Consider the following 27,607-nt stretch of genomic DNA (forward strand, 5'->3'; position numbering starts at 1 on the left):
CCTGTGGCACCTTATAGACTAACAGATGTATTGGAGCTTAAGCTTTCGTGGGTGAATACCCACTTCGTCAGTCTTTGACAAAATTCATTAACATTTTACTGTCCTGAACGAATGTGAAAATGCAGTCTGGTCCTTAGGTGAAATTCTGAGGGCCTGGTCTACATTAGAAAATTAAGTCAGCTTAATTATGTCACTAAGAGATGTAAAAAATCCACACCCCTGAGCGGCGTGGGGGAAAGCCAACCTATTTCCCCCTGTAGACATTGCTAGGTTGACGGAAAGATTCTTTCATCGACCTAGCTACCATCTCTCGGGGAGGTGGATTAAGTACGCCAACTGGAGAATCCCTCCCATCGGCTTAGGTAGCGTCTACAATGAAGCACTACAGTGGTGCAGCTACATCAGTGCAGTGTTTTAAATGTAGACAAGCACTAATACAGACAATTTGATTATCTGTGTTATGTCCTTCCACTGATTTTGTATTTTAGTTCACTCAAACTTGACACATCCCACAATAATTTTAGTCGGCATTATATTCCCATACGTGATCTGTTTTTGCTTCTGTTTTACAGGGGTAATAAATATAATAAATAGAAAGCATATTAGCATTAATAGCAATCCTTTTTGTTAATGCGCATACGTCGGCCTAGTCTTTGTTTCCAGAGGTTGTATGGAGAGGTCTTCTATGGCACAATATTTTGAACTGTTGAAGAGTGAAAATAATTTGATCAGAAAGATTTGTACTGGGTATTAAGCTGCTAGAAGGATTTAGCATTTGAATCATTTGAAACTAAAAATATTTAAAATAACCATTCCCACTTTTAAAATTGCAGCCACAGTACAATAATCGGTGTCAGGTGCTTAGCTATCTAAGCATTTTTTGTGGGTCATATACCCGAGCATATAGGAGCTGAATGTACCAATTAATACCACCTAGTTCTTATATGGGTAAAACCTCACTGTCCATTAATCGACAATTTTCTCTCTTCTGCCTTTGGTTAGTGAAAATTTCTATGGGTTCAAGTGCGGGAAGATATCTTGGGGAAGGGAAAATTTTCACCAGTCATGTAGCCTCCCTTACTTGGAGAAAGGTGTGAACATGAAGTGTGTCTTGCACTAGGCTTCATTATATCTCAGTGTTCCTTCATAATGAGGAATGAAGAGCTCGTTCTCGTAACAACTCTTATTTTCATAGGTCATTCCAAGCTTTGAAGAGATGGATAATGACATAAGAATAACTTTATAAAGACTTAGTTAAAAAAAAAAAAAATCGAACTATTTTATCAACTGTATCCTTCACCCATACTTTTTTTTCTTCCAGAAGAACAGATCTAATTTCCAAATCTTGCCCCTTGTAATATAGTTTTAGATTCATGACTGTTTCTACTTCTTCGGTCAGAGGGAACTTCTGTCCTGGCTACTTTGGCTAGATTGCTCTTCTAAAAGCACTACGTAGTGAGTTGTGGGTTTTTTTGGTTTTTTTTTGGGGGGGAGGGGGGAGCTTGTTTTAAAGAAAATAAGCAACAAAGCCTTTGAAAAAGAATAATGGACAGACCATTTATTTTTAGTACATTAAACCTGTCCAGTATCATATTCCAATCTTTAATCCCATTGGTTTCTCTAAAACAGAATGTTACTTTCACATAGCAATGTGATCTGCTATATTTATTCCTAGGAACCATAACCATGTTCTGGCACTATTTTCAGCTGTGTTTTCCCCCCACAATAGCTGTAACCTTATTCCTGTTAAGGGTGAGGTCCATACAAATTTTGTAACCAGAAAGCCTTACTAAATTTGTATGAATTAGACTCCTACAGATAGAATATGGAGGTGATCAGATGTACAATAACGTAATCTGCATATAAAGCTATATAACTTGGTGCTTAGACTGGAAGTAAACCTTAATTTGGGGATTTTCTCGATCTTTTTTTTTAAATGGACGAAGGCAAATAATGAGGCTAGTGGGCAGCCTGGTCTTCTTCCTCTGCTCATCTGAAGCATGGGGCAGTGACAGATAGTTCTGATTTTAGAAAAAGGGTTTATACATCTTGCCCAATTTACATGCAAGTTTCCAAAAACCTTATGTTTCCTCCAGAAAGAAGCCCCACTCGACCCCATCACAAGCTTTTTCTGAATCTGATTTTATGACAGCTCTTATTCTGTGGAGTGTGCACCATGTGCATTTATAATTCTACGAAGGCAGCCTACAGTGTTCACCCCTCAACAAGTCCTATTTGATCTAGAGAAAATGTAAAGGACCTTTTTCCATTTTAGTTGCTCCTATTTTAGGAGGGGAAAAAATCTTTGTAACTTCATGTTCAGTGATGCGAGTCTGTACAATAATGCCTCCATTTTTTATGCTCTCTAAGTTGGTGTAGAAAGTGATATGGCTATGAAACAAAGCATTAAGATCAAGACTTCTGACGGGAAGTGGTGATTATCTGGGACCAGCATGACACGTTTTAAAGGAACCTAATTTTCAGAAATTGCTCAGGAGCTGCTCTCTGAAAAATAAGGCCTTTTCACAGGTCTCAAATTAGACACCCAAAATCATTAATCGTTTTTGAAAATAACAGCTTAAGAGCCTCTCAATATAGTATCAAAGAATTAAAAGTCTTCACCCGAGACATGTTTTTTGTCTCCCCTCCCCCATTTTGGAAAAGGACAGTTATAAATTGATAAACTACATAACTAGCAGCCTCAGCAAAGAGAGCAGACAGCCTGAAATACCCTCATTATTAGAGATAGTCCCTCCAGGCCAGGATTCAAGTATGGCGACAGATACAGTATGAGGAAAACGTATTCCAGTGTTGTCCATGCTTAGACAAAGGATTCAGACTCCAGGACTGCCAATCCAGCAGTGCTCACCATCACCAAATGCACATGAAGAAAATGGAGTACCTTCACTTTCCAACGCACTCCCTATGGAGGTTTGGGAAAGCAATACTAATTTAACACCCATGCATGGATTTTCTGCAAGTGTTTGTCTTCATCCTCCCTCTTCCTATGAAAAGTTTTGTTAAAGTGATCCAAAACCCACCACTACCACGACCAAGGTGCAGGTCTTCAAGTTTAGCTTGAATTGGCTAGAGGAGAGCAACAACACAAGAGTGCAGGGACAAGGCACGCTTTTATACATATCTTAGATTGCTAGTATTGCATCCTAAACCATAATCCTCATTCCACAGAGAGGCTAAGCACTGTGATGATGGATCTTTGAGTCGACAAAACACTAGAGGAGAGAGAGGAACAGAGTAAGCTGCAACTCTGAACAATCCATGAACGTAAACCTCCAAAAGTCGGCACTGTTTAAACAAATCAATCATTGTCCATTTCAAACAGCTAGCGTTGCTAACACCTATTCTTGGGTAGATTTAAAAGGGAGAGCTCACGTGACAAAGCTTGAAAGGTGAAGACATTTTTTATAGAATAAAAAGGATTTTAACCTTCTGTGTTTCATACCCTGCCCAGACAATAATTCAGAAGTGGAGTAAAGGAAGTGGGTTATGGGACATCACTTGGGTGGCTGGAAAGTGGCTTTTGAACATGTGAAACAACAGAGAAGAGGCTTGTCCCACAAGGCCTTTAACCTCCCCAGGCAGAGCTACCATTGGCCTGCAGTGTCATTGTCTGCGAGCAACAACTGCAGTTCCCCTCTTGTCCTTTATTTCCTGGGAAGACTAAGAGTGCCCCCTGCTGCCTTGGTGAGGGAAATGCCTCTGGTTCCAAAGAATTGTTTTAAACTAAAAAATTATTATTAAAAAGAAACCCGCCAAAGGATATAAATCTATGGCATAGGCATACAATTTTAAACAAAGCCCCAAAAGAACGCCTGGCATTTAATAATGTTCACTGTGTGCAAATTTTTAGCCCTTCTGAAAAATAAGTAGAGATTATTAAATCAGCTCAGTTCTCTCATTGCTGGCTTTTGTTCTGAAGATAAATAATGGGTTCCTAAATATATTGTGTAACTAAGTGAAACTGACATTTTGGTGGAACACTGCTTCCTGATTAACATGCATTGTTCTTAACACGCTTTTGATAATGGGCTATCGAAGCCTTGTGTTCCTTAAAACAGACCCTATCAAACTGCTCCCATACCCCCACCTTCTCAACCATGCATGGTTTTTCAACGCCCTTTTAATAACATGAAACAAAACATCTCTCTGTACTGATCTTTTATCTTTTGGGCAAGTACAGATTCCTCTCGTCCCCTGAATATATTACAGAACCAAAAGCCAACCTGGCGCTGTTTATAATTTGGACTGTTGGCCGGTAAACTGCAGATATCAGCTGAGCACTGGCAATGTGACGCATCAAGTTGGTTGCTCTACAACTGGCAGAAAGGGTTAAGTTTGGGACTTGAAGGGTCTCGTATGATTAGAAATCCAGGGGCAATTTTCCTCCCCATCCGAAGAAGTTTGAACAACGTTAAGATCCAAATTTTGGGTCTAGACCATTTCTAGGGGCTCTATCACTATTCAGTCAAAGTACAAGCATACAAGATATAAGAGCCCCCAATCTTGGGGCAACCCTTGCCCTGTACTAAGTACTTTACACGCACACGCCATTTGATATGAGGTTAATTGTTGCTAGAGAACCAAGCTTTGGGAGCTCCTTAACAAAGGGCGTGCACAAACCCTGGTGCCACGTGTACAGGACCGGGGAGGAATTTGGTTAGTTGTATGTAAAACAATCCTATCTGCTGTCTGGCCAATTTCTTGGTGCTCCTCACACCTCACTTTCTTGGGAAAGCCACGGAACATATTCTGGACAAGGAGAGATTTGAGGCCAGATTCTCAGTTATGATCTGAACCCTTTGCACTGCTTAAGAGGTGCAAAGGAGCCAGATTCTGTCTGTTACCCACCAGCTGAGAACTGCCCCAGTCAAGAAGAGTTGGGGTACAGAACTCCTGCACCAACTGCACCAACGCAGCACAGGGAACAGGTCAGAAGAGATAGGGATGTATTGGGGCATCTCGGTGTGGATCCTTAGTGGGCCAGACACTGCTGGTGTACATTAGTGCAGCCCCAGGTTACTCTAATTCAGGCACAGGCTGGTGCAGTTTGGCCCTCAGGATGAAGACACTACGACCCGCTCGCTGATGCGCCTCCCCTTCCCCCCCTACATGCTCCTGCTCCAAGTGGAGCTCAGACACAGGAGTAATCTGCTTATTTCATGTCATATGTCCATATCTGCATTAAATACATGTCTCACTTACCCCATAAGTTCCGTACTATTTATGATCAGACAGCAAGGTTACCTGCCAAAAGCAGCCACCAATGCCCCAGTGAGTAACTACCCACTGAGTAAATGAGCAGCAGCAGATTTCTTTACCTGAACAGCTCTCTGATTTCCCTCACGGTTGCCTGGAATGGGATATTTCGGACCAAAATCTTGGAGCTCTTTTGCTTCTTGAGCGTTTGTTTTTTGCGGGATGGTGTCACAGTGGGCCTGGTAAATCAACGGAGACATGGTAAGTTACACTGCAGAGCAACACACAACACAGACCTCTCTCTTTCTGGTTCCTTCCAGCTTACGAATCTAGACATTCTGGAGTCCAGTTTCCTGATCAATATGCTCAATGGCTTCTTATTTGAATCAATGGACACTTCATAGACCAGGTGGGAGAACAGAACAGTTTGATTACAGTTATACTTGGAATATATAAAAATCTGCCTCATTATTTTAAAAAGATCATAGTCTTCCTATGTGTTTGTGCATTATCTTGCAGACAGGACCCCAAATCCTGACAGGGGCTTCTGGGCTGGGTGCTATTTCAAGACAAGTAAATAAAGCACTATCTAGGGATTACCATTCTGGAACAGACCAATACTTCCGTTGGTTTGCTGACCTGCTTTGGTACAACAGGGAGAAGTTTGTAACACCGGCTAAATTAGTGTAAGTGAAGCACACAGCTTGTGCCTTTAGTTTCACTTTTAACTGGTCTCTGAAAGGCTGTAAATAGCATGAACAGTTCATGCTTCTGTGTAAAGCCATCAGGTTTGATTCCAAGACATGGATTCTGGCTGTCCAAGCCAGCAGGAGGTGGAAGCCATTCTTGGGCCTCAATGTACAGAGTGGTGCATTACCCCACAGCAGCCGAAGAGCTGTACTGATGGGCCCTTAAGGAAGTCCCATGCAGCTCCCCTTGGTCTAACAAAGATGCCTTCAGCGTGAGGGAAGGGGCACAGAACAATATCATCTACAGGACAGATGAGGATGACAGTGGAAAGATGCTTTTCTTTAAGAAGTTGGGAGGAGAATAGTAAATTACCCCAAGGAGACCCTTGTGACAACTTTTCTAGTTTAGTTCACCTTAGATCTAGCCTCTCTCACTTAAGTGGTGAAATCATTTAGTGTTGCTTTGCGTTCTTCCGATTCCCAGAAGCTCAGTGCTTCCTTTTTTATTTTGTACTTAGTCTAATAAAAACAGATTCCCACCTCAAATTTCATTTATTCCTATCCACTTGTTGGCCAAAAATATACCATATTAATAGGTATTATGCACACAGTATTAATATAATATACATCAGTGATGGGAAATTAGGTTAACTGAATGTATTATGCTCTTCCCACAATTCTGTTCACCTATGTCATACATCCCACAACACTCTGCAAAGCAGAAATCAGCTTTGGCATTAGAAAATAGGAAACTTGTCAAAGCAAGGATGCAGGAACCCTTTGTACCAAGTACACTTTGGGAGTATTTTCATGGCTCATCAACACTTGGAATGCAGCAATTCAACCCAAGATATGGGAAAATATAGGGAGGTACTAAGGACAAAGCTGGCATAAACCAGTGGGTTAAACTTAAACTTTAAGTGATATGCAAAGCATTCTGTAACCTGTAAAAAAGCATACTATAAATACTACTAGTTGCAACGTGTATCGTTGAAGCACAACTTGTGCGCAAGGTGAACACGCTGCGAGATAAGGATTGCTTCCCAGAGGGAAGGTATGTATGTTTCCTTTTCAAATTGTCCGACTTTGCCTTTAGACAATAAATGTGGCTAAAATTAGTTATTTGGTCTCTAACATTTTTAAGAACGAACAGCGCGTGCAGTCAAACAACTGGCTACACCTTTGAGTTAGTACACTGGACTAACACCATCACAACTGCTATTTTTGAAGACCTACACCTGATCATCTGAAAGAGCCCAGGAAAAACATTTGTTCCATACGCTAGGATGGTTCCAGCGTACCAGGTAAATGTGTATTTAAGACTGGCACTATTCACCACCCGAATTACAAAGCGCCACCAGCAACCATATTGTAAAGAAATGAACGAGCCATTCTGGGCAATCAAGGGCTGTTGCTGCTTAAGTCTATTTGGTGCAGAGAAGTCAGACAGGAATCAGGCAGACTTACTTGATGGCCCTTTCGGAGATCTTCACGTCCAGCTGATGGCCATCTACTGAGCAACCCTAAAAAAGCAAGTTACAACGTTTGCAAAAAGAAAGAGACCTTAAAAATGGAGAAGGAGTTTTACATCTCAATTCTCCTTCCTCCCACCTCTCCTTCACCCAAGCTCAGCTAATACAGGTGAAGAGTACACAATACAGATGGGGAAGCAGTGTGGTCTAGTGGCCAGGGCATTGGCATAGGAGTCAAGACACCTGAGTTAATCCCAACTGTGCCACTGATGTGATGTTGAGCGAGTTACTTCCCCTCCCAGCCTTTGTCTTTAGTTTGTGGGTCCTTTGGGGGCAGGGACCGTCTCACTAGGGGTATGTTCGACACTCAGCACAATGGGGCTCTGACCTCAGTCGCAGCCTGTAGGTAACTACTGAAAAACAAATATTAGAAGGGTTCTCGGTGCCTCATGACCCACCCACTCCTCCCCTTTGCCTGCGTCACCCATGGTTACCTGGAGCTGTCTGAGGGCTTTCTGAGCATGCTCTGGTTTCTTGTACTCCACAAATCCAAAGCCCATAGGAAGAAAAGTGCCTGTCAGAAAGGGAAGGAAAGAGCCCCGTAAACGCTTTGGCGAAAAGCATTCGATAGTGGCCTGTACAATGGATAGGCCCTTGTGACTGGTTAATGACAGACAACGAAAAAGTGAATCAACGCTGCTAGAAATGGGGTGAACTTTGCTGGACTAAACCTGCCACAAAGGAGCCATGGGGAATTAAAAAACTAACTGATATGGTGACATTTCAGGATACAGTCACCCTAGGGATGATGCAAAGAAAGTTGTACAACACCTGGGTATAGTGGAAATCCATTTCATATGTAACTTTTGTGAATGCAACTAAACAAAACACTAACCATCGGTCCTACAGAAATGATAGCTATGCGCATAAAAGGTCAGTGATCATATTGCTTACATACAAATTTGTTCATGCACAGGGTTTTCCTGCACTGCTGCAGTGGTAAACTTTTAGAATGAAATTTTCACCATAATCCAGACACAGGCATTCCTAACGTGCCTGATTCAGACAAAAGTTACCCCCCCTAATAATGTATGCTTCCTTTTAGATGGATGTAAAATCTGAGTCTGGAGTTTTGACTGTATTTTTCATCTGAAACCCACCAAAGAGTTCACTCTGGCCATCAAGGAGGAAATACGTTGCACAAGCCAATAAAACAATTATAAATGGACCCTTAAATTAGTCTGTCGTCTAGGTAGATCCCTCGGCAGAAAGGATGGGCTTTTGGCTAGAGCCCTGGTTTAAGAGTCAGAAGAGAACTGGCTCTGCCACAAAAATCCCATGTATCCATAGGCAGCTCATTTAAACTGCGTGTGCTCATTGACCATTTGTGAAGTGGAGACAATATGTCCTTTGTCGTATTTATAGGGGAAGCTCTTTGGGGTGAGAGGCTGTCTCTGCGTACATTCAGTGCCCAGCATATGGGGGCCTGAACTCTCGTCCTATATATGTGAATGGAAACTGCTTGTTAAATAATTCCAAACCTGGAGCTCAATTAATTTGGGGAAAAGAACCAACGATTTCATGCTCTCCACTCTCCCATTGGTTAATGTAAAAACAGTGTCAGCCCTTTAGGGTGGCCCTATTCCCACTTGCCAGGCACAGACTTCTCCCTTTACTTCCAAAGGCCTCAGCAGCTGACAGAATGACTATTCATCCCTTGCTGGTTATCCACACCACTGGGGATGTCAGCAGTACAGCAAGTGCGCAGATATAGAAGGGGGGGAGGGATAGCTCAGTGGTTTGAGCATTGGCCTCCTAAACCCAGGGTTGTGAGTTCAATCCTTGAGGGGGCCATTTAGGGAACTGGGGTAAAAATCTGTCTGGGGATTGGTCCTGCTTTGAGCAGAGGGTTGGACTAGATGACCTCCCGAGGTCCCTTCCAACCCTGATATTCTATAAAAAAAACTAACTAACTGCTGCTACAGAGCCAGGAGCATAGGGCTCATACATATTAGGTCTTCTCCAAACCGCTGTGCAAATGTCTTGGCAAGGGAGTGAAGGATTGAGATCTATTTACAAGCCAGAGAACATTATCTGCTGTCTTTCACTTTATCACCTAGGTTGTGCCCTAAATTTCACTTGTCCCTCTAAGCAACACAGAAGAGATGCAAACTAGCATAGTCCCTATATGGTCATTCTTATCAGTTCAAGGTTATGTGCTGAAGCATGGGCCATTCGCTAGAGACGACGATGAAAAGCTAACTTGATCTACAGCCCTTTAATTATTTCCTCATTCAGCAAAAATTTTCAACACCCAAGGCCATGCAACTCTTTTAGGAAACAGGCTCATAGTATCATAACTTCAGGGATCCATAAGCAAGGCCCTGAGCAGCAAATACAATGGCAAGTTTCCAAACTTGGATGGCACTAAGCTACAGAAGTCCTTCTTCAGTGACAGAAGTTGATTATCCTGGAAGGTAGAGTGAAACCAGACATGGTTCTGTCCTTAAACCAGATCATGTGTGTACCACAGATCATGAGCAAACACGGGGCTGGGCAGGCAGATGTGCCTGTGAGGTTTCTTTTTAAAACTGACTGAACTCTTCACAAGCCCATGGCATGAAGTAGAGCTTATGACTTTTTCACGGAGCCTTCAGCTGACCCACTACGAGTCCCACCATGGTTTAATACTTACCTTTGGTGCATGACCTTCCCGGTTTAATCAGCACTTGATTTTTGGGGCTTACGTTTTCAGTCATTCAACATATGCATTTCTGGGCACATAATGAAGATTTTTAACATCAACTATCCAATTGCCCACACAGATGAACGCGGAAGGCATCACCATGACCAACCCAAGCAGAAGGAAATGCACAGCGATTCATAGGAGTACCTGCTTTGTCTTTCTTCCTTGAGATTGTGCAGCTCTTCACAGCTCCCACTTTGGAAAACATCTGCAAAGAATTTTACACGGTCCTTAGTTCTCTTTGTAATTAAAGTGTAACCCTTTGACAACGTTCCCCTTCTGTAGCAACTGAAACAGACAAAGTCAACCCACAGAGAGAGAGAGAGAGAGAGAGAGAGACACGCACACTGAACAAGGAAAAGACACACGTCATGCATTCTATTGTGACAGCCTTTATTTAAAACACTCTCTCAGTAATTATCCAACACACTGCACTATAGCTATGGAAAGCTGCAGTGGTTTAGATCATTGCTACAGAATACCGAAGTACTTAAAAGAATGCTTCCACCCAAACACTGGCTCCTTCAAAAGCTGTCTAACAATTGCCAATTCATTACAATATCCTTAGACTATTTCTCTTTCCAGTACCGCAGGGGAGGTACCAAAAAGTGCCTGTGGCAGCCCGGCTGTGTTATATGTAGGCTTGGAAGGATTCGATTTTTATTGGCAAAAGTCGGTAAACGTGGATTTCACCGTGTACACACACACGAAAAAATATTTCTATCAATGATAATCAAAACTGAAACAGAGGCAATGAAAAATGCTGCTTGAGAACTACAATTTAAGGACTTTTACTTTGTATATTTTGACATGTGACGTTGACAGTTTATGTTTTAACAGTTAGAAAGCTTTAGCTTGTTGAATCTCAACATCTACTGTCGTTAAATAACTGTTTGACACTACCCACCCCCCCCCCGGTCTAACCCCTCCTATAATTTCCCACAACTGTGAAAGTTTAAAACAAAAAAATGCTAGCAATCAACATTGCTATTATCCATCAAAATTATAAAAAATAAAAACTGAATTCTGCCAAGCTTAATTATATGCTGCGCAGCCCTAATGTAAATATAAGGGATTGGACCTAATTAGGTACCGGTGAATCTACAGGAGTTTGTGGTTCCCTTAAACACATCAACTTCACAAATTCAAGGCCTTTGGATTCATGATATATACAGGAAGGAAACATGGGGCAGTAAAAAGGAGGATGGATAAGTTTCCTCCAATTTTGACTACTTGTATGGGAGATTATTGAAACATTTGGTGTTTCAACAGTGAGCGAGGCATGAAAGAGAAGGGAAATGGGGCACCTCTACTGGGACACAGGATGGGATAACACCCTGTAGTCTGGAGATGGATTGCTAGAGATGTCTAAGCAATTAAGTTAGCCTTTGAAAACTGCCTGGGCTGGTAAACTTTCCAGGTAGACAGTCTACTCGACTGCCCTCTAACATGACAATTGATGTGAATGAAAAAACCCAACTGAATGATTCTCTGGGCATTCAAAGTTACCACCAGCCCCAATCTGGGCAGGATAATATTTTCACAACCAAGCCGGAGAACAGCTCTAGCATGGTCTATAGCTACATCTACTGTCTCCAACCAGCAAAAGGGAGAGTTGTTTAGTGGCTGGGAAAGGAAACAGAAGGAACTTCAGGTTACTCTTCCTGGCTCTGCCACTGACTTACTGTATGTCCTTAGGAAAGCTACCTCACCTCTCTACTACTCTTTACCCTAGCAAAATGGCTATGAGACCTTCCTCATAAGGGCCAGAGGAGGCTCAATGTTTGTAGAGGCTCGGATGAAAGATATGTACTGACGAATGCTTTATCGATAGCTTTAAAATACCAAACAGTAGAGCAGCTGAAGGACTTAAATCCAGGCTGAGCCACAAACTCACTGTTTGACCCTGACCAAACCACTCAAACCGAGCTGCTCCATCTAAACAGAACATTGCTGGATACATGCAACACCTAGTCCCACCACCTCTCCCTTTGTTCACCTCCTTCAGCGTATCTTCTGTGGTGGCAAAGTTGAGGTTTTTGATGAACAGAGTACATCCTGGAACACTCTCCTCGTCCTCCTCCTCCTCCTCCTCCTCCTCATCTACTGCTATTTTTTCTGAGCCCTTTTTAGCTTCCTCAGTTTCATCACCAGCTGTAAAGCAAGAGAACAAACCATAAACACCATAAAACGTAACTAACTCCAGGCAGTTCAAGAGACTGAAGGGATTTATTGTATTTTGACCCCACCGTCGGAGCCATCAATGCCCAGACTACAATGACTCCTCTCTCCAGCTGCATTTAGTAACAGTTTTGTGGGTGAACTTGATGGTCTTGGACACGCAGCCACAGCATGGATAGCTAGTGTAAGCCATGTATTGTTCTTCTAACATCCTTGAATTCTGACCTACGCCATCCTATTTCCCAGGAGTCCAGACACTATGGTGACAAGCCTAGGTAGATACTTGCTCCAACCCTGGGCTCTTGTACAGCTCTACAAGTATCCCTCAACAATGGCCTGAAATACCCACTACTACTCCAGTATAGGCTGCTAATCAAGTATCTGACGTACAAGGTCTACTCCTGCATCGGTGCATAAAATACCTCAAAATACTCAACTCACTGACTGGATAAAAGGACAACTGAGGATCAGGTTCAAGATGGCAGCCATGCTCCTAAAGCACCCGGCCAATACAGTAGTGCATCTGCTCTGTTAGTTTATTTTCCATGATCTATAGACCTTACTCAGCTGAACTACAATACAGATCATAGCATTTGGGAATCAACACACAATTGTACTGCTCTTCTGAAATACCACAATTAATGATGACTCTGCTGTAGCGTTCCCTGGCACTCACCATATTACAGAGTAGCACCTGGGAACCGCCATTACTAACACAACTGCATCACCTCAGCTTCAGTTTAGTGCACCACAGAGGAACCTCCAGCACTGAGAGACAACAGAATCCCCTCTGCACAACATCCTAGAATCAACAGGGTAGCAAATGCTGGGTCTCATTTTTTAATAGTTTATGGGCCAATCTTCAGTCATGTTCGCTGTGCCAACACATCCCCTTCGTGAACAGCTTCTGCTTCATTCCATTTTGTTGGGGGCTGTAACCAGGTTTTAAAGAGTTGTGTACATGAAAGGGATCTTCACGGGTTTTTGTCCATACTCGTTCAACTCGCTCACCACAGCGAGCGCCACAAAGACTCCCCCGGCCTTTTTCCACTTTCAAAAAACAAACCGAATGTATTAAACTTCTAATTAATCTTCAAGAGCTCTGGCATGAAATGGCCCTTTTATGCTTTAATGGAAATGGCAACAATGATAACGTTGTCCTTTTAACATCAGTGGAACATGCAACCGTCCTATCTCTGCCTCAAAGAGAAAAGAAAAAGAACTTCACATTTCTCTGAGGAAGGCCCTTTCACACCCATTGTTCAACAACTGAGGAAGTTGGAGAGGCTGTCCAGAAAGGAGGTGGAGAGGAGTGAGAAAGGGAAAGGCAGGCTCAGGAGAGATGCACAACGCAGAGCGTGAGGCTAATATCAGAATCTAAACTGGAGATTTGCCTTGTGCCCCAAACTTCCCAGAAAATGATGTACATGCAGAGTGGGGAACTCCAACATCTCCATCCGCCACCTGCTCCCATCTCCATTCCAAATGCTGGCGTTAGTGAACAACCCATGATTGGCTTCCGGCATTATCAGCAACTCAAACCCACATGCTCTCCTCCTTCCCACCCGGCACCAAGGCAAGGTAGAAGAGTGACTGAAACACACCCACCCAGAGAGGAAGGTATTGCCAACAGCCAGGCTCCTGGGCTCTCTCCTCTGCAGAAAAGCTGGGGTGCAAAACCAAAGGCAGCTCCAGAAACAACAGAGAGCCGAGAAGCAGTCATACAGCTATCACTATACCCCCAATCTCTCTAAAGGCTCACCTAGCCCTCCACTACCATTGTATCCGAGCACCAAATGTGGTGCTTTGCCTAATTCCTTAGCTTTAGTGCCTACCCTGGGCATCTCCACTGCTGACTGCAATTCCCCTCTCTCACTCCAGCATGGCACCAACAGCTCTCTCCAGGCCTCACCACATACGCACGAGTTGCCAAACCACATCACCTCGTGATCAGCATAAGATGCTTCAGAGGAAGGTGTAAGAGATCTCTTGAAGCCTTTGGGCCTCATCCAAAGCACACTGAAGTTAACAGGGATCTTGACACTGACTGCACGGGGCTTTGGATCAGCCTTATCTCGCCCCACTATAATTCATGGGAGGTGGTTGGAGTTTTTATTGTCTCCAAGAGGAGCAGGATCTGACTCATTCCACTAGAGAGGTGCCGGAAGGCGGACGTGGTGCCACCAGACGTATGCCTAGCTTGGCCTTCCTACTGCATCTACCCTTTGTACTGAGCCCTTCCAAAACTGCTGGTCATCTGCTATCCCGCTGAATAGGAATGTTCTGCTGAGACAACAGGGCCATGAGCTGGGTTGGTTCCAGAGCATACCCAGATCCCTGCTTTGGTTAAAGAGCTGCTTAGAACCAGACAAGTCAGGGCAACAAGTGATCAACTGGAAATTTCTTCTGCCCTGAAAGAGTGTCTTTTTTTTTTCTGGCCAAGCACTTTCACTCTTAATTGCAAGAGAAACTTTTAGCAATTGCTGGAAATCAGCAAACTTGAGTAGAAAATTCATTGGTTTTGAAGACAACTGGGTTGGAAGAGGGGAAAGATTTAGGGTGGGGGAAAGGTGCCTCCATCTGCGGTTAACACAACAGTCACACACAGCCACATGGGGCTCTGCTGTAATCAGACTAAGGAATTTACTGCTGCCTCCCTCCCACACCTTCCCCCAGGCATACGGTGCCAGAGGCTGACAGCAAAGACCATTATCAAACCGAAGCAGCTTTCCAGGAGCTCCTGGGCTTAAAGCCCTTTATCTGGAGGTGAGGGTCTCGGTTATGGGGAGATAAAACAGCTGCTCCTATCTTTGTCCCTCCCCCAGGGCCTGGAATGGGAAAAGCTTTTCATCAGCTCCCTCCACCTCCCTGATGGTCTTGCAAAGGCTTCCAGGGAAAAAAATAAATACAAATAATAAACCCTCAGCTATCCAACCTCCTTCCGTACTGGTTTTAAAAGTGTTTAAGGCCCCAAATATGCAAGAGCAATGCTAAAAGCCCCAGGGATGGGGAGGGGAAAGACATAAAAAAGGTCACGTCCTTACCATAAGAGCAGTGGGAATTCACCCACACAAGGCGTGCAGTGGGGCTTGAAATTAACACAGGCAAGCACACAAATGCACACGCTGCTCCATGACCTGCCAGCCAGGCGATCAGCTGGTCTGGGCCCTTCCTTTGTTCAATCAAAGCTGGGATCCTCAGGCCTGGCCCTTCAATTAGGTTCTTTAGACCCTTAGAGGAGGGCACCATGTAACACATGCAGAAAACAGGCATGTGCTCAGCTGTGTCGATCCCCTCTCTCTGATGGGGAAATTCTGTCAATAACAGGCTTTGTTATAAAGTTTGGGGGAGGGGGTCGATCTGCTTTCATGTCATGTTGTCTATACTAAAACAACAAGGAGTCCGGTAGCACCTTAAAGACTAACAGATTTATTTGGGCATAAGCTTTTGTGGGTAAAAAACCCACTTCTTCAGATGGATACAGACTAACATGGCTACCTCCTGATACTTGTCTACACTAAATCGCCCCATCACAGCTACTGTTGGTGTTACTTCATCCTTCCTTCCTATCTCAGTACTGATAGGGCCCTCATCACCATGCTATCCCATCACCCCGAAGTCACTGAGGGATTTTATTCTCAACACCTCTGTGGGGTAGGAAAGCACTGCCCCCAATTTACAGATGGGGAAACTGAAGCACTGGGTAGATTCAATGACTCATCCTGGGAGGCTGTGGCAGAGTCAGGAATTGAACTCAGCTCTTCCAAGTCCTAGTCAGATGCTGTAACAACGATCTCATCATTCCCCCAAAAACCATTCCTTTCATCCACCTCATCTGTCTTGCCTTTCAGACTAAGCTCTCTGGGGCAGAGACTGTAATTGCTATATGTTCACACAGCACCTGGCACAACGGGGACCTGACCTGGTTGAGACCCACAGGCACTGCTGCATGTTAAGTAACAGCAGCAGATTGGCCTTGCTCGTCCTTTTGTTCTGGGACTGCTTCTCCGACCCTCCTTGTAGAGCTCAGTCTCCATTTATACCAACCGTGCACAAGGAGAGAACTCTCTAGTCGGGGTGGTGGCCTGTATAGAGTCCTTGTAAGCTATTTATGCTGCTTCTTGGAATAACTGAGACACAAGATGGGTGAGGCAACATCTTTTACTGGACCAACTTCTGTTGGTGAACGAGACGAGCTTCTGAAGAGCTCTTCTTCAGGTCTGGGCTATAATAATAATAATGATAATCATAATACCCTTTCTAAAGCAGAAATATTACCCATCAGCTGTCACTTCAGTATCTAAGCGTCAGTGAGGCCACCTCTAAAGTCACCAGATTTGACAGTCTCAGGAGTGCCTCAACTAATGGCAAGATCCTAGACAGTGTGATCATCTCCACTGCAAGTGGAGTTAGTCCCATCCACCAAGACATTTAAAAATGGCCTACACTGAGCACCAGAGACTCTGTATCAGGAACAATCCTGAGCGTCTCAAGGCACTGAACATGCCCTGTGTTCCCCCTGACTGGCTGCTGAAGGCTCAAGATCAGAAGCTTCAACAGAAGCCACCATAGATCCTCGCACAAAGCCAGAAACATTCACTGGTTTCAAAGTTCTCCCACTGGCTGGGCTTCATAGACACAAAGCGGAGACTGGCAATGAGACTAGCACGATTGCTACATTGTTCGGCCCCGGGCATGAGTGCCATCTTCTAGCAATGTGTGTGTTTCAGGAGCAGGAAAAAAGGTCTTCAACCAGACACTTCCTGCCTTTTTTGGCCTGGCTTTAATCTCATCTGCCTAGTTTTCCTGAAACTCCTCAAATCACCCTCCTTCAACAAAGGAATTTGCATATTTTTGGACTGGACACCAGTACTAATACTAAAGCACATGAAGCATAATCGCTATTGCAACCAAGCAAGATGCACATTTTCTTGGTCCACACTGCATTTGCGTTAAGGCCGAATAAGGGGAAAGTCTAAGCAAGCAATTTCTCTTTGCATCTCTTCACTGGCTCCCCCTTCTCTATCCTATCAAATATTCCATCCTCATCCTTCTCGACAGACATCTGTGCTCTTCTTGAAGTCTTGTCCTCCCATGGCTTCCCTGACTCTGTCCTCTCCTACCTCTCTAATCGCTCCTTTAGCATGTTCCTTGGGGGATCCTCCTCATCCACCCTTCAACTCCCTGTGGGGGTTCTTTAGGGCTGTCTTTGGTCCTCTTCTCCTCTCCCTCTGCACCTCATTTCTGGGTAATCTCGTTGGCAAACACAGATTCAACAACTATCTCTGTGCTGACAACTCAGAGATACCTCTTCACTCCAGCCCTGTCTCCTGTCTAGACTAAAAACTCAGCCTGCCATTGACACTGCCTCATGAATCTCTAAACACCAGCTCAAGCTAAACATGGTTAAGCCCAAGCTCCTAATCTTCCCCTGCAGGCCCTCCCCGCTACCTCCTTTCTCAACGATGGGATACCACCATCCAGACCTGCAACCTGAGTGTCATCTTCGACTCAGACCTCTCTCTAGGTCCTCACATCCAGGCTGCATCTAAAATCTTGCCGATTCTTTGGGCATAACACCTCTACGATACGGCCCCTCTTATCCATGCACACAGCTACAAAATTCTCATCACCTCGCGGCTTGATTCCTGGAGCATCCTTCTCTGGCCTTGACAAACCCCCGCTCACGGCCATTCAGAATGCGGCTTCAAAGATCATTTCCCTTGCCCATCGCTTTGACTCTTTGCATCCTTCCCCTGGCTCCCCCTTCTCTGTCACATCAAAGATAAGCATCACTTTCAAGGCCCTTCATAGAGTCTCATTTGCTGGCGACATTCGGCCCATGAGGCCATCCTCCACTGCCAGGGCCGTAGCAACAAAGAACGTGGCCCCCTCCGAACGGTGGCCCCCTCCGAACATATGTCCGGGCGGGGCCCCTTACAATGCAGAAACTGGAATGCGGTATTTATTTTGCCACTTTTAGGGGCCCCCTTCCTTGCGGGGCCCCCTCCGGTCGGAGGGTACGGAGGGCGCTCGCTACGCCTCTGTCCACTGCCCACTTTTTAAATTTCCAAACCCCTCTGTGCTTTCTCCTGCACTATTCCGTATGCTTGGGAGGCGCTGCCCATAAACGGCTCACCTACCTCATTCCCCTCCTCCAGATCCCTCCTCTGTCAGGATGCCTATGCAAAACATGGCAACGGTCAGGCTCTTGGTGTGCACAGACCTCTACCACTCACGCTGCCCAACACTGTCTCACCATTCACTTGTACTCCCCAGCACGTCAACAGCCATCTGTTGCCTCTTATGTTGTACTTTGATTGTAAGCCGCTTGTGTCAGGAACCATATTTTTGTTGTGCGCTTGTACAGCACCTAGCACAATGTGGTCTTGGTCTGTGACTAGGGCCGCTGGGTGCTATGGTAACACAAATTAATAACGCTGCCCCTGCATTTCTGAGCCACAATCATTCTCCCACACTGCTTAACAGCTTGGCTCTATTCACCCCTCTGACCTCACACATGCTACCAACTGAACCCCGCTAGTGCGCCAACTCTTAACCCCATTTCCAACACCAGCATTGGCTTCCAAAAACCCAAAGGGAGAGAAGGGCAGCAGCAAGCAAGTGCACTGCTGTAGTGCTTAGATCTAGAGACGGCTGCTTTCCCAGGTCAGCAGTCGAGCGCCCTGCAGAATGATGGGGGAAGCGAAGCTCTGCTCATCTCTAGACACACGATCCTCAAAGCAACTTCAAGAGGGGACTTCAAGTAAGGCAGAGGTTCTCATCCAGTTAGGACAAGAACAGCATGGCCACTGCTCTACAGGAAGAGCAGGATCACACACACTACAGTAAATACCTCCTCCGCCAAGTCAAAATTCTTACCAGTTCCCAGCCTGGCTTCTCCTTCCTCTCCTGGAATCTCAGGCTGTTTCTTCTCAGGGGGTGGGCAGGAAAAGACACCCATGGGAGCCCACTCGAGATACAGAGGGACGTGCTGAAACTGCAAGGGTGACAGATACAAGGGATGTCTACAAGACAGGGAAGAAGTGACTTTGGGGATGGAGGGGAGGGAGCATAAGTTCAAATCTCAGCTCTACCTTCTCAGGGGACATATTACAGGAGATGGAAGCTGGTTGGAGGTTAAAGGCACAGCCGCATGCTCTCCCCGCAGGGTGTGTTCTCACTGGGGGTTCAGCAGCCTTCTCTAGGGCTGAGTTTGAACAGTACCGAAGGCCCAGGAAACAGCGGAGATTTTTATAACTAGACTTTACGCCGCGCGTTGCTAACAGCGGTGACTTTTGCTAGCAACATGGGGGGAGGGGGGCGGGATTTTATTCTCCTAAAAGTGCCCTGATCCTCTCCCCACTTCTAGAGATTGCTTCCCTCAGCCCCTCCACATTGAGCAAGAACTTGCACCCTTTTGAATTTGATTACTAATGATTACATCTGAGGCTTTAAGATACTGATACCTGATCAAATTATTCCTACCTGGCTTCTCAAAGTGCCAATGCTGGGACAGAGAAGAGGGTGGATTTGCATTAGCCTGCCTAGCCTGGATCCCCTATCCCGAAATGCGAGTTCCGCATCAGATGATGCACGTTGCTGTCCCCAGGCTTACCTTGGAGTAGGCCAGCTTGGTGAAGGCTCGCTTGGCCTCCGTGGGCTCCAAGAATTCCACAATGGCTGTGATCCCTCCTTCCGGGAGCAGCACTCGCCCGAGGCTGCCATGTGGGCCAAAGACCTCCTCCAGCTCCACCACTTTAGTGCCGGCAGGGAGGTTCTTCACTAGGATCACAGTTTTACTCCGTTCTCCAGCAGCCTGAAAAGGGGGGGGGGGGGAGGAGGAACAATACAGAGGAGGATTCTTATAAGGGGTCTGAGACTTTGGGGCCCCCCCTGCTCCATTTCATATGCTTCCAGGATACACTGCAAACCCACAAAGAGCTGTGTAAAATGCCCTTCCTGACTGACATGCAGGCCCAATAGACAAACTCCATTCACTCACGGGGCACATCAGTTCCCAACGGTACAATACATTCACACCCACTGCTGTTCTCCATTTGCAGCTCAGCTAACTTCGTACTGCTGCGTGCATTCAAACAGCTGCCACGTCCCACTCCAGGCTGGACGCATCTCTGTGGTGGGTGAATCTAGGGTTCAATCCTGCAAGGTGCTGAGCAATCTCAGCAACTGACTTCAATGGGAGTTGAGGGGATCAGGATCAACCCCCCACCATTTGAGATACTTGGGTGGGGAGAAGATAGTACATAACCCTAAACTGACTTATTTAACACTTACACGTGGATATTAAGGGCTGGAGAGGGAAGGATGAGAACTATTAATGAGCTGTGATCGTTCAGCTGGTCCTGCACCAGCCGTCAGCCAGGAAACCCTATCCTCGGAGCTGTGCTGATGAGGTCTGTGCACAGCGATGTTTAGCATGCAAAGATGCCGTGCCGGTTATTCTAGCCTAGCACCCATTTCAGACATGGCTGTTTTTATTCTACTCAAAACTGGACCAAAAAAAAAAAAAAAAAATCCATCTCTGTGAAACAGAAAACCAGAAAAAAAATGGAGTAGGGACTTTGTAGTTCACATTTTTATACTCAAGCATCTCAGAATCTCTTTGAGATTATCCTGAGGCTTCTGATGGAGTTGCAGAATCACAGACTATCAGGGTTGGAAGGGACTTCAGGAGGTCATTTAGTCCAACCCCCTGCTCAAAGCAGGACCAATCCCCAGACAGATTTTTGCCCCAGATCCCCGCCCCTCAAGGATTGAACTCACAACCCTGGGTTTAGCAGGCCAATGCTCAAACCACTGTGCGATCCCTCCCCCCCCCGCCCCCCGACCTCCCGGAGGAGAACACAAGCAGACTGAAAAGCCCTGAAGGGAGATTTCTAGAGACAGGAGGCTGAAGGGAGCCAGGTCAAATGTGTTCACCTTCCCTGGAAGTTGGAGAAGAAACATCCCAAATCCTAGTGCCACTGACTCCAAAGTTTAGGGTTTTCCTCAGCTTCCAGCCATGGCATTGTAAGGACTAAGCACTAGGAAACAATGGGATGTCAGGCGGGGAAGGAGCCTCACGGTTCATGTGTGTTGCGCACCATGTGATCAAGAGAGCTGAAAGGCCAATGTTCCCAATCCTCTTCGCACCCAGCTAAGCCAGGAGCAGACTGCCAACGTACAGACTGTTCTCTCTGCTGTTCACCGTTCAAGTTTTTATAGAGGAGTGACCCAGCCCTACACAGAGAGCGCCCCCACGCCATTATCCTGTAACACTCTCTCCTGAACGCCCGACCCCCTGAATATCCGGACACTAAGGTGAGAAGAAATAAGCCATCTGCTGCTGCAGCGAGCAGGGTCTCTGCTGAGCCGGAGCTACTGAAGCGCCTCACCTGACTGAAGGAATCCAGGCTGACTCCATTGTCCATCAGGAACTGGCGGACGTCCTGGACTAGCTGGGTTTCGCCCAGAGCTACCCTCACGGCCACGCTGCCTTTGCCTTCCTGCAAACGAGAGCAACAGTGGTTAAATCCACAGAGTGACAAAGCCAGGAGCATAAACTACACCGGTAATAACAGGCCTAAACTATAGAGGTGCCGAGCACCTGCAACACCCAGGCCACTCAGACTCTGGCCTAACTGGAGGTTTGCATACAGACAGAGGATGAAATCTTGGCTCCGCTGACTTCAGTCAAGCCAGGACGTCACCCTGAGGTTAGCTGATGACTCGTAGGCCATAACTCAGCTTTTAGGTCCACATTCCGTGCTGTTACGCAGATGCAACTCCCATGGGAATTCCACCCCTTGTAACTGAGGGCACGATTCAAGCCTCAGCTAGTGAAAAGAATGGTGCTGAATGCAGCAGTAAAGTGTTACGTAGGGTGGTTTTAGGACCACAGCTATTTCAGCTGGTGTCTACTTGGCCACTTGTGTGTAGTTATGAGCACACAACTGCAGTAATTGTGAAGCAAATTAGGCACATACAATACAGCCAGGATTTTACGAACACCGGTGTTACGAATAACCAGTTATAGGAACCATTTTTTCCCCACAGGGAGGGGAAAAAAACAAAAAAACAAAAACAAACCAAAAATATTATCACACAACAAAAGCGATGTTAATGAAGAACAAGTCAACATCCCTGCACGTTCTGATGCTGTCAATGCACTGAAAATGGCTTTGCACTGCTTTGAAGAACAAGTGATGCAGGGCGCCACACTGCAGCTTATGCCCTGCACGAACTGTAACTTTGAGATCTTCCTTTTTATGAACTCCTCAACCCTCAATTAGTTCAAAGAGGGATTCTACTATACTTGTGCACTTACGTTCTCTGAATATCTGCCCTCTGATCTCTCATTAGGTTTCAGAGTTAACACGTGAATATAGTGACCTGAGCAGGGCAAACCTTGAAATCTGTGCCATGCTGCCTAAACCAACATTACATCCATCACATCCAACAGGCTCTCTTCACACGAGAGCTAGGAGCTACTTGGGTATTAAATAAAAGCAGTCGGATTCTACAGAATGCAAGTCATGTGGTTTGGACAATGGGCATACAGGGACCAGACCCAGCCCAGCCACTGGGTGCTTGGTACCACTTTTCCATAGTAACGAGATGGAGACGTCACACGCATGTGACTTCTGACTTCAGTGGGCTATACTGCAGATCTTCCAAGGTGAAAGGCTGACACATGTGAATACTGTTCCAATTATGCAGGCAGAGCCAGGAATGATTTTTGTGAAACATACTTGCTCCTTTTAAAGCCTGAAACACCCGCTGTAAGACTCATTAACTCCTGCCCAATATGTCCTCATTTACCTAGAGATGCGGGTAGAAACCACATGCCACCTGCTTGAGAGAGGGGGCTCCTGCTTCCTGAACCGGAGTCTGATCCACCTGGCCCAGGTTTGCCTGTTACCCCCTGTTCACCACTGGGACCCACCTGGCACCCTGCTGCAGCCTCCCGCTTACCACTCACAGCGGGATTTTCAAACGCACCAAGCATCCACCTAACTCGGCTTCCCATCGACCTCAATGATAAAACTCCCATTGACTTCAATGGGAGCAGCGTTAGGCCAATGCCGAGTGCTACTGAAACCCCCGCCCCAGAGAACAGGAAGGAATGTCGGGCACTGCTAAGTAAAAAGAGCTGCCTACGATGACCCAGGTGCCTGGATATACCTTGTATTCCATTTAGCACTCTGCAAGTGACCCCCATTCAGATGAACTCCCAGATATCGCCCACATCGAGTTGTTAGTGCCGAGTTAAGACAGCAGCACTCGGGTTCACACTATGAAGGCTCTATGCAGCCAAAAGAGCTAAGAGTCTAGATAAAAGCTGAGATGCAGCAAGAGCCATTCCATCAGGGTGGATAAAAATCAATGATTTAAAAAAAAAAAAAGATTTTTATCTAAATCATACGTTTTTCCCTCAAAAAGCAAAAGATCGTTTTAATTAAGATACCTTTGAACTATAATGTATCTCATCATGGAATAGGGATTATAAATTCTAATTCTATAGAATGAGACAATATATTCATGTAACGTTTAAGAAAAGTTTTGTAAATGAGTTCCAATAGTTCATGGATTAGGAACCCAATTTTATGGAGTTCCAGGGGCTTCTGTATAGATTATTTAGGTTAATCTTTCTACCTACCCAATGGGACTCAGTGCTCAGTCTAGAAGATACCATCAGAGACGCTTAGTTTTGCAGTTCTCAAAATGTGGATTTGTGTCTCCAGAGATAACATGCTTGTTAACAGCAAAAATGGTGGTGGTTGTTTTTTTTAAAAAATATTTCATTTAGCTATTTTAGTTAAAAACAATTTAAACAAAACCAAACCTGATTTTAAAAAACTTGAATGTTTAACTAAATTCAAAGATTCATGCTTGTTTTGTTAAAATATTGTATGTTTGCTGTTGAAAAAAAAATCCAGAATACATAACATTGTTGTTTTAGTTAAACAAAACAATTTAAATGTCTGTCTGGTGATGTTCTCCCCCTAATACAGCCTGGCAAGAAAACCCTCCAAATATTAATGATTAACCTGTTGAATTGGAGATAGTTCACCTCCCAGTGACTTCATAAATATCTGCTTCAATTACCTTTGGTAAATGAAATAACCAATCATTTATTTTCTGATATAGCTGTAAAACTGATCTGAAAAGTTTTCAAAATAAATCACTTTAAAAAGGTATAGTGTACCTTCTAAAAATGAAACCTACATCTATCTCTGAGTTGTGAAAACTATGTTTGTTGTTATAACCTTAATACAAGAATGCACTTTTATGTAGAAATCCATGATTAAATCGAGTCTTCTTAACTAGTGATTTAAATTAAATTGATTTAAATCAAATCCACCCTGCATTCCATGGACACGTGTACTAAGGGAAACGTAGTTCATGGTACCATGAGGTGTGCTAAGACCCTTCAAAGAAAGACACCCAAAGCAGCAGCCTTTAAGCTGCAGGCCACACGCTTCCATCCACAGACTGAAACGCTGCTCCCCAGCTAGAATCCAACTCACGTGATCAAGCACTTGGCTCTTGGTGGCATTGTACTTCTGTGCGATTGCATCTGCCACAGCGTTCGTGCCCATGAACAGCGTGTTCCAGTTGTGAGAGCTAGAGGCCGAGGAAGAGAAAATTAAATAAGAGGCCTAAATTGTAAGATCATTCACACCTTCCAACTGGCATCTGCCTCAGAGTGACACAGAAGACACACCCAGCGGGCCAACAAGGATCACAAACTGAATGGGAGGAAGGGTAGAGGATAAAATGTGGAGGAGGATGGGGGAGCAAGCGGGTTGTAAGTAGTGGGAGAGAAAACAGAAAGGCTGCATATTTCAGTGGAATAGGACATTCTTCACTCCTAAACAGTTACAGAGCATTGGCTGGGCTCTGTTTAGCCTGCCACCGCTGGAGTTAGGACACTGGATTAGAAGGACTGATCTCGTAAGGCAACTCCTATGAGCCAAAAAAGCATCCCTGTTCTTTGGCTGAGCCGAGGCCAGAAAGAGAGAAGATGCGAGGACACTAGAGTCAAGGAAGGGGCAACGTAATGGTAATTTTCCTGGCCCTGTTCCTTAATACACCCCCTAGAGAAGCCGCACACATTTCAATTCTGGTCCCAGAGGGGAATTCTGCAGTTAGTGCCATATTAAAACAAAAGGCTCCTGCTGTGTGACGCCGTTCCCCTCTGTACCTGGCACTGTTTGCTTTGTCCTTGGACTCTTTCTGCTTCTTGTAGGAAGAGGATCCTTCAGCATCTAGGTTCTCCCCTTCTTCCTTCTTTATGGTGGAAGGTAACACATGCAGCATCCTGCCCTAGGAGACAGACAGTATAAGACCTAGTGCCTCTGAATCCACATTCAGGAAAAAAAAGTCTCACTGCCTCAAGGTAAGATGAACTAGTCAGTGCAGCACTCCCATGCAACTTCCTCCCACGATGGCCTTTCAACCTGACCTGGGAGGAACTCCCCTTCCTTCTCTGCCACTTCAGGCTGGCATCAACGCAACTCACCAGAGCAGCCCAGCAGGGAGTTTGAAAGATCAATGAACTCCAACCTCTTTCCCTCTGGTAACAGCATATGATCTCTGCATGGCACCAAGCTAGCAGCAGCCTGGAGTTTTCGGAACCCACTGGCCCACGCAAACTGGTGCTGCTACACTGCTGCCCTAGGCCTTCCCATCTTAACAGCACTCTGTTCCTCAATGCGCTGAGCATCCCATTGAGCAGTGCACAACGGCACCACCATAAGCATTTGACCTTCTGGCAATAATCCTTATGACCCAACATCCCCTCCCCTGCAACCTAACCATGCAGGCGAGTTAGTGTCACTGTACCTGAAACACCTGCCCGTCCACTTCTGCGAAGGCCTTCACTGCATGCTCCGGGATCATGTAGGTGATGAAGGCAAATCCCTTGGGTTTCTTGGTCAGACTGTCTATGGGGAAATGGATCTCGGACAGGGGACCTGCAAAAGGCAAATCCTTTCCATGAGACATGCCCCCTTCTCAGACACTGCAGAGCAGGGTTCTGAGCTGGTGTCTTCTGCAGGAGCCCAGCTGATGGAACGAAGCCACGAAAGTTGGGTCAGCTTAGCACGTGCAAGGAGATGTGCGTTCAGAGAATCTGGGCCTGCTCAAGGGTTGACCGCATGGATACGGAAACCTTTATTTACCAAGTTGGTACAAGCCAGCAGGAATACCAACTTCCCCCACATCCTACTCCTGAGGGCATTCTGTGCCAAAAATTAAAAATTCTGCGTACAGTATTTTAAAATTCTGCAAATTTTATTTGTCAAATAAATGTGGAGGCTCCAGCATGGCATTGGGAAGCACAGGCCACTGGCTGCCCAGAGGTGGGAGATCACTGTACATCTTCACCCCCACTCCTCCAGGACACGGACTCAGCAGTGAGGCTGCACCCAACCGATACAGTGCAAGGACCGGGCCTGCCCCAGAAACACCCCAGGCCCCTGCCCCTCCTTGCCAGGTGCACCAGGTGTGGGCAGGCAGGCTCAGCAAGGCAGGATTCAAGTGTGGAGGGACTTAGTGTGGGGGGGATCCAGGTGTGGGTTGAGAGGGTTCTGTGTGGGGCAATCTGGTGTGGGCGGCTCAGTGGGGGATCTGGGTGCGGGGAGTGCGATCTGGATGCACAAGGGCTTGTTGGGGTTTTTTGGGTGCAATGGTAATGGGACTCTGCAGGGGGGTCCAGGTGAAGGTGGTTGGGGCTCAGCGGGGGGCGCGCTCTGGGTATAGGGGGGGATAGGGCTCAGCAGGGAGGTGTGTGGGGCTCAGTGGGGGGTCTAGATGCTGGGGGAGTGGGACTCAGTGGGGTGGGGATCCAGGTGCAACTAGTGGGGACTCGGTGGGGTGGGGATGCGGGTGGCTCGTCGGGGTGGTCGAGGTGCAGGGGAATTGGGGCTCAGCAGGAGGGTTGGGTATGAAGGGGTCTGGATTTACAGGGGTTGGGCGGATGGGGGAGCAGCTCCCTGTACAGGGAACCCACCCCTGCAGCTGAGGAGCAATGGGTACAGGAAGCAGGGGGGTAAGAGAGTTTGCAGAGCTTCCTGCAACCAGGGAAGAAATCTGGGGGTGGGTCTGACCCGGCCCCAGATGCCATGCAGGGGAAGAGGAAGTCCCGTCCTCCCCAGCCCAGCCTAGCAGCTGAGCTAGGTACAGGGTAGAAGCCACCAGCCAAGTCTTCCCCAGTCCCGCCCCCTGCCCCATAGTGATTTACCTCTCTGCCAGCTGCCCTGGGCACCCAAAACACACTGCTGGGGAAAGTCACA

At 45.9% G+C, this 27,607-nt stretch overlaps 1 protein-coding gene across 1 annotated transcript in view; it reads right to left on the bottom strand.

Moving 5' to 3' along the window:
• RBM19 (RNA binding motif protein 19) overlaps positions 1-27,607 on the bottom strand; it is a 111,965-nt gene that overhangs the window by 71,316 nt on the left and 13,042 nt on the right. The window contains exons 11-21 of the mRNA XM_065417675.1: positions 26,157-26,287; positions 25,516-25,637; positions 24,839-24,935; positions 21,704-21,814; positions 19,924-20,124; positions 19,188-19,305; positions 12,124-12,278; positions 10,272-10,332; positions 7,873-7,952; positions 7,374-7,429; positions 5,340-5,456 (exon numbers count right to left, since the gene is read on the bottom strand). Coding sequence (XP_065273747.1) covers positions 5,340-5,456; positions 7,374-7,429; positions 7,873-7,952; positions 10,272-10,332; positions 12,124-12,278; positions 19,188-19,305; positions 19,924-20,124; positions 21,704-21,814; positions 24,839-24,935; positions 25,516-25,637; positions 26,157-26,287 — 1,249 coding nt within the window. The remainder of the gene's footprint in view (positions 1-5,339; positions 5,457-7,373; positions 7,430-7,872; positions 7,953-10,271; positions 10,333-12,123; positions 12,279-19,187; positions 19,306-19,923; positions 20,125-21,703; positions 21,815-24,838; positions 24,936-25,515; positions 25,638-26,156; positions 26,288-27,607) is intronic.

This window comes from Emys orbicularis, chromosome 16 (genome assembly GCF_028017835.1).
Source record: "Emys orbicularis isolate rEmyOrb1 chromosome 16, rEmyOrb1.hap1, whole genome shotgun sequence".
NCBI lineage: Eukaryota > Metazoa > Chordata > Testudines > Emydidae > Emys > Emys orbicularis.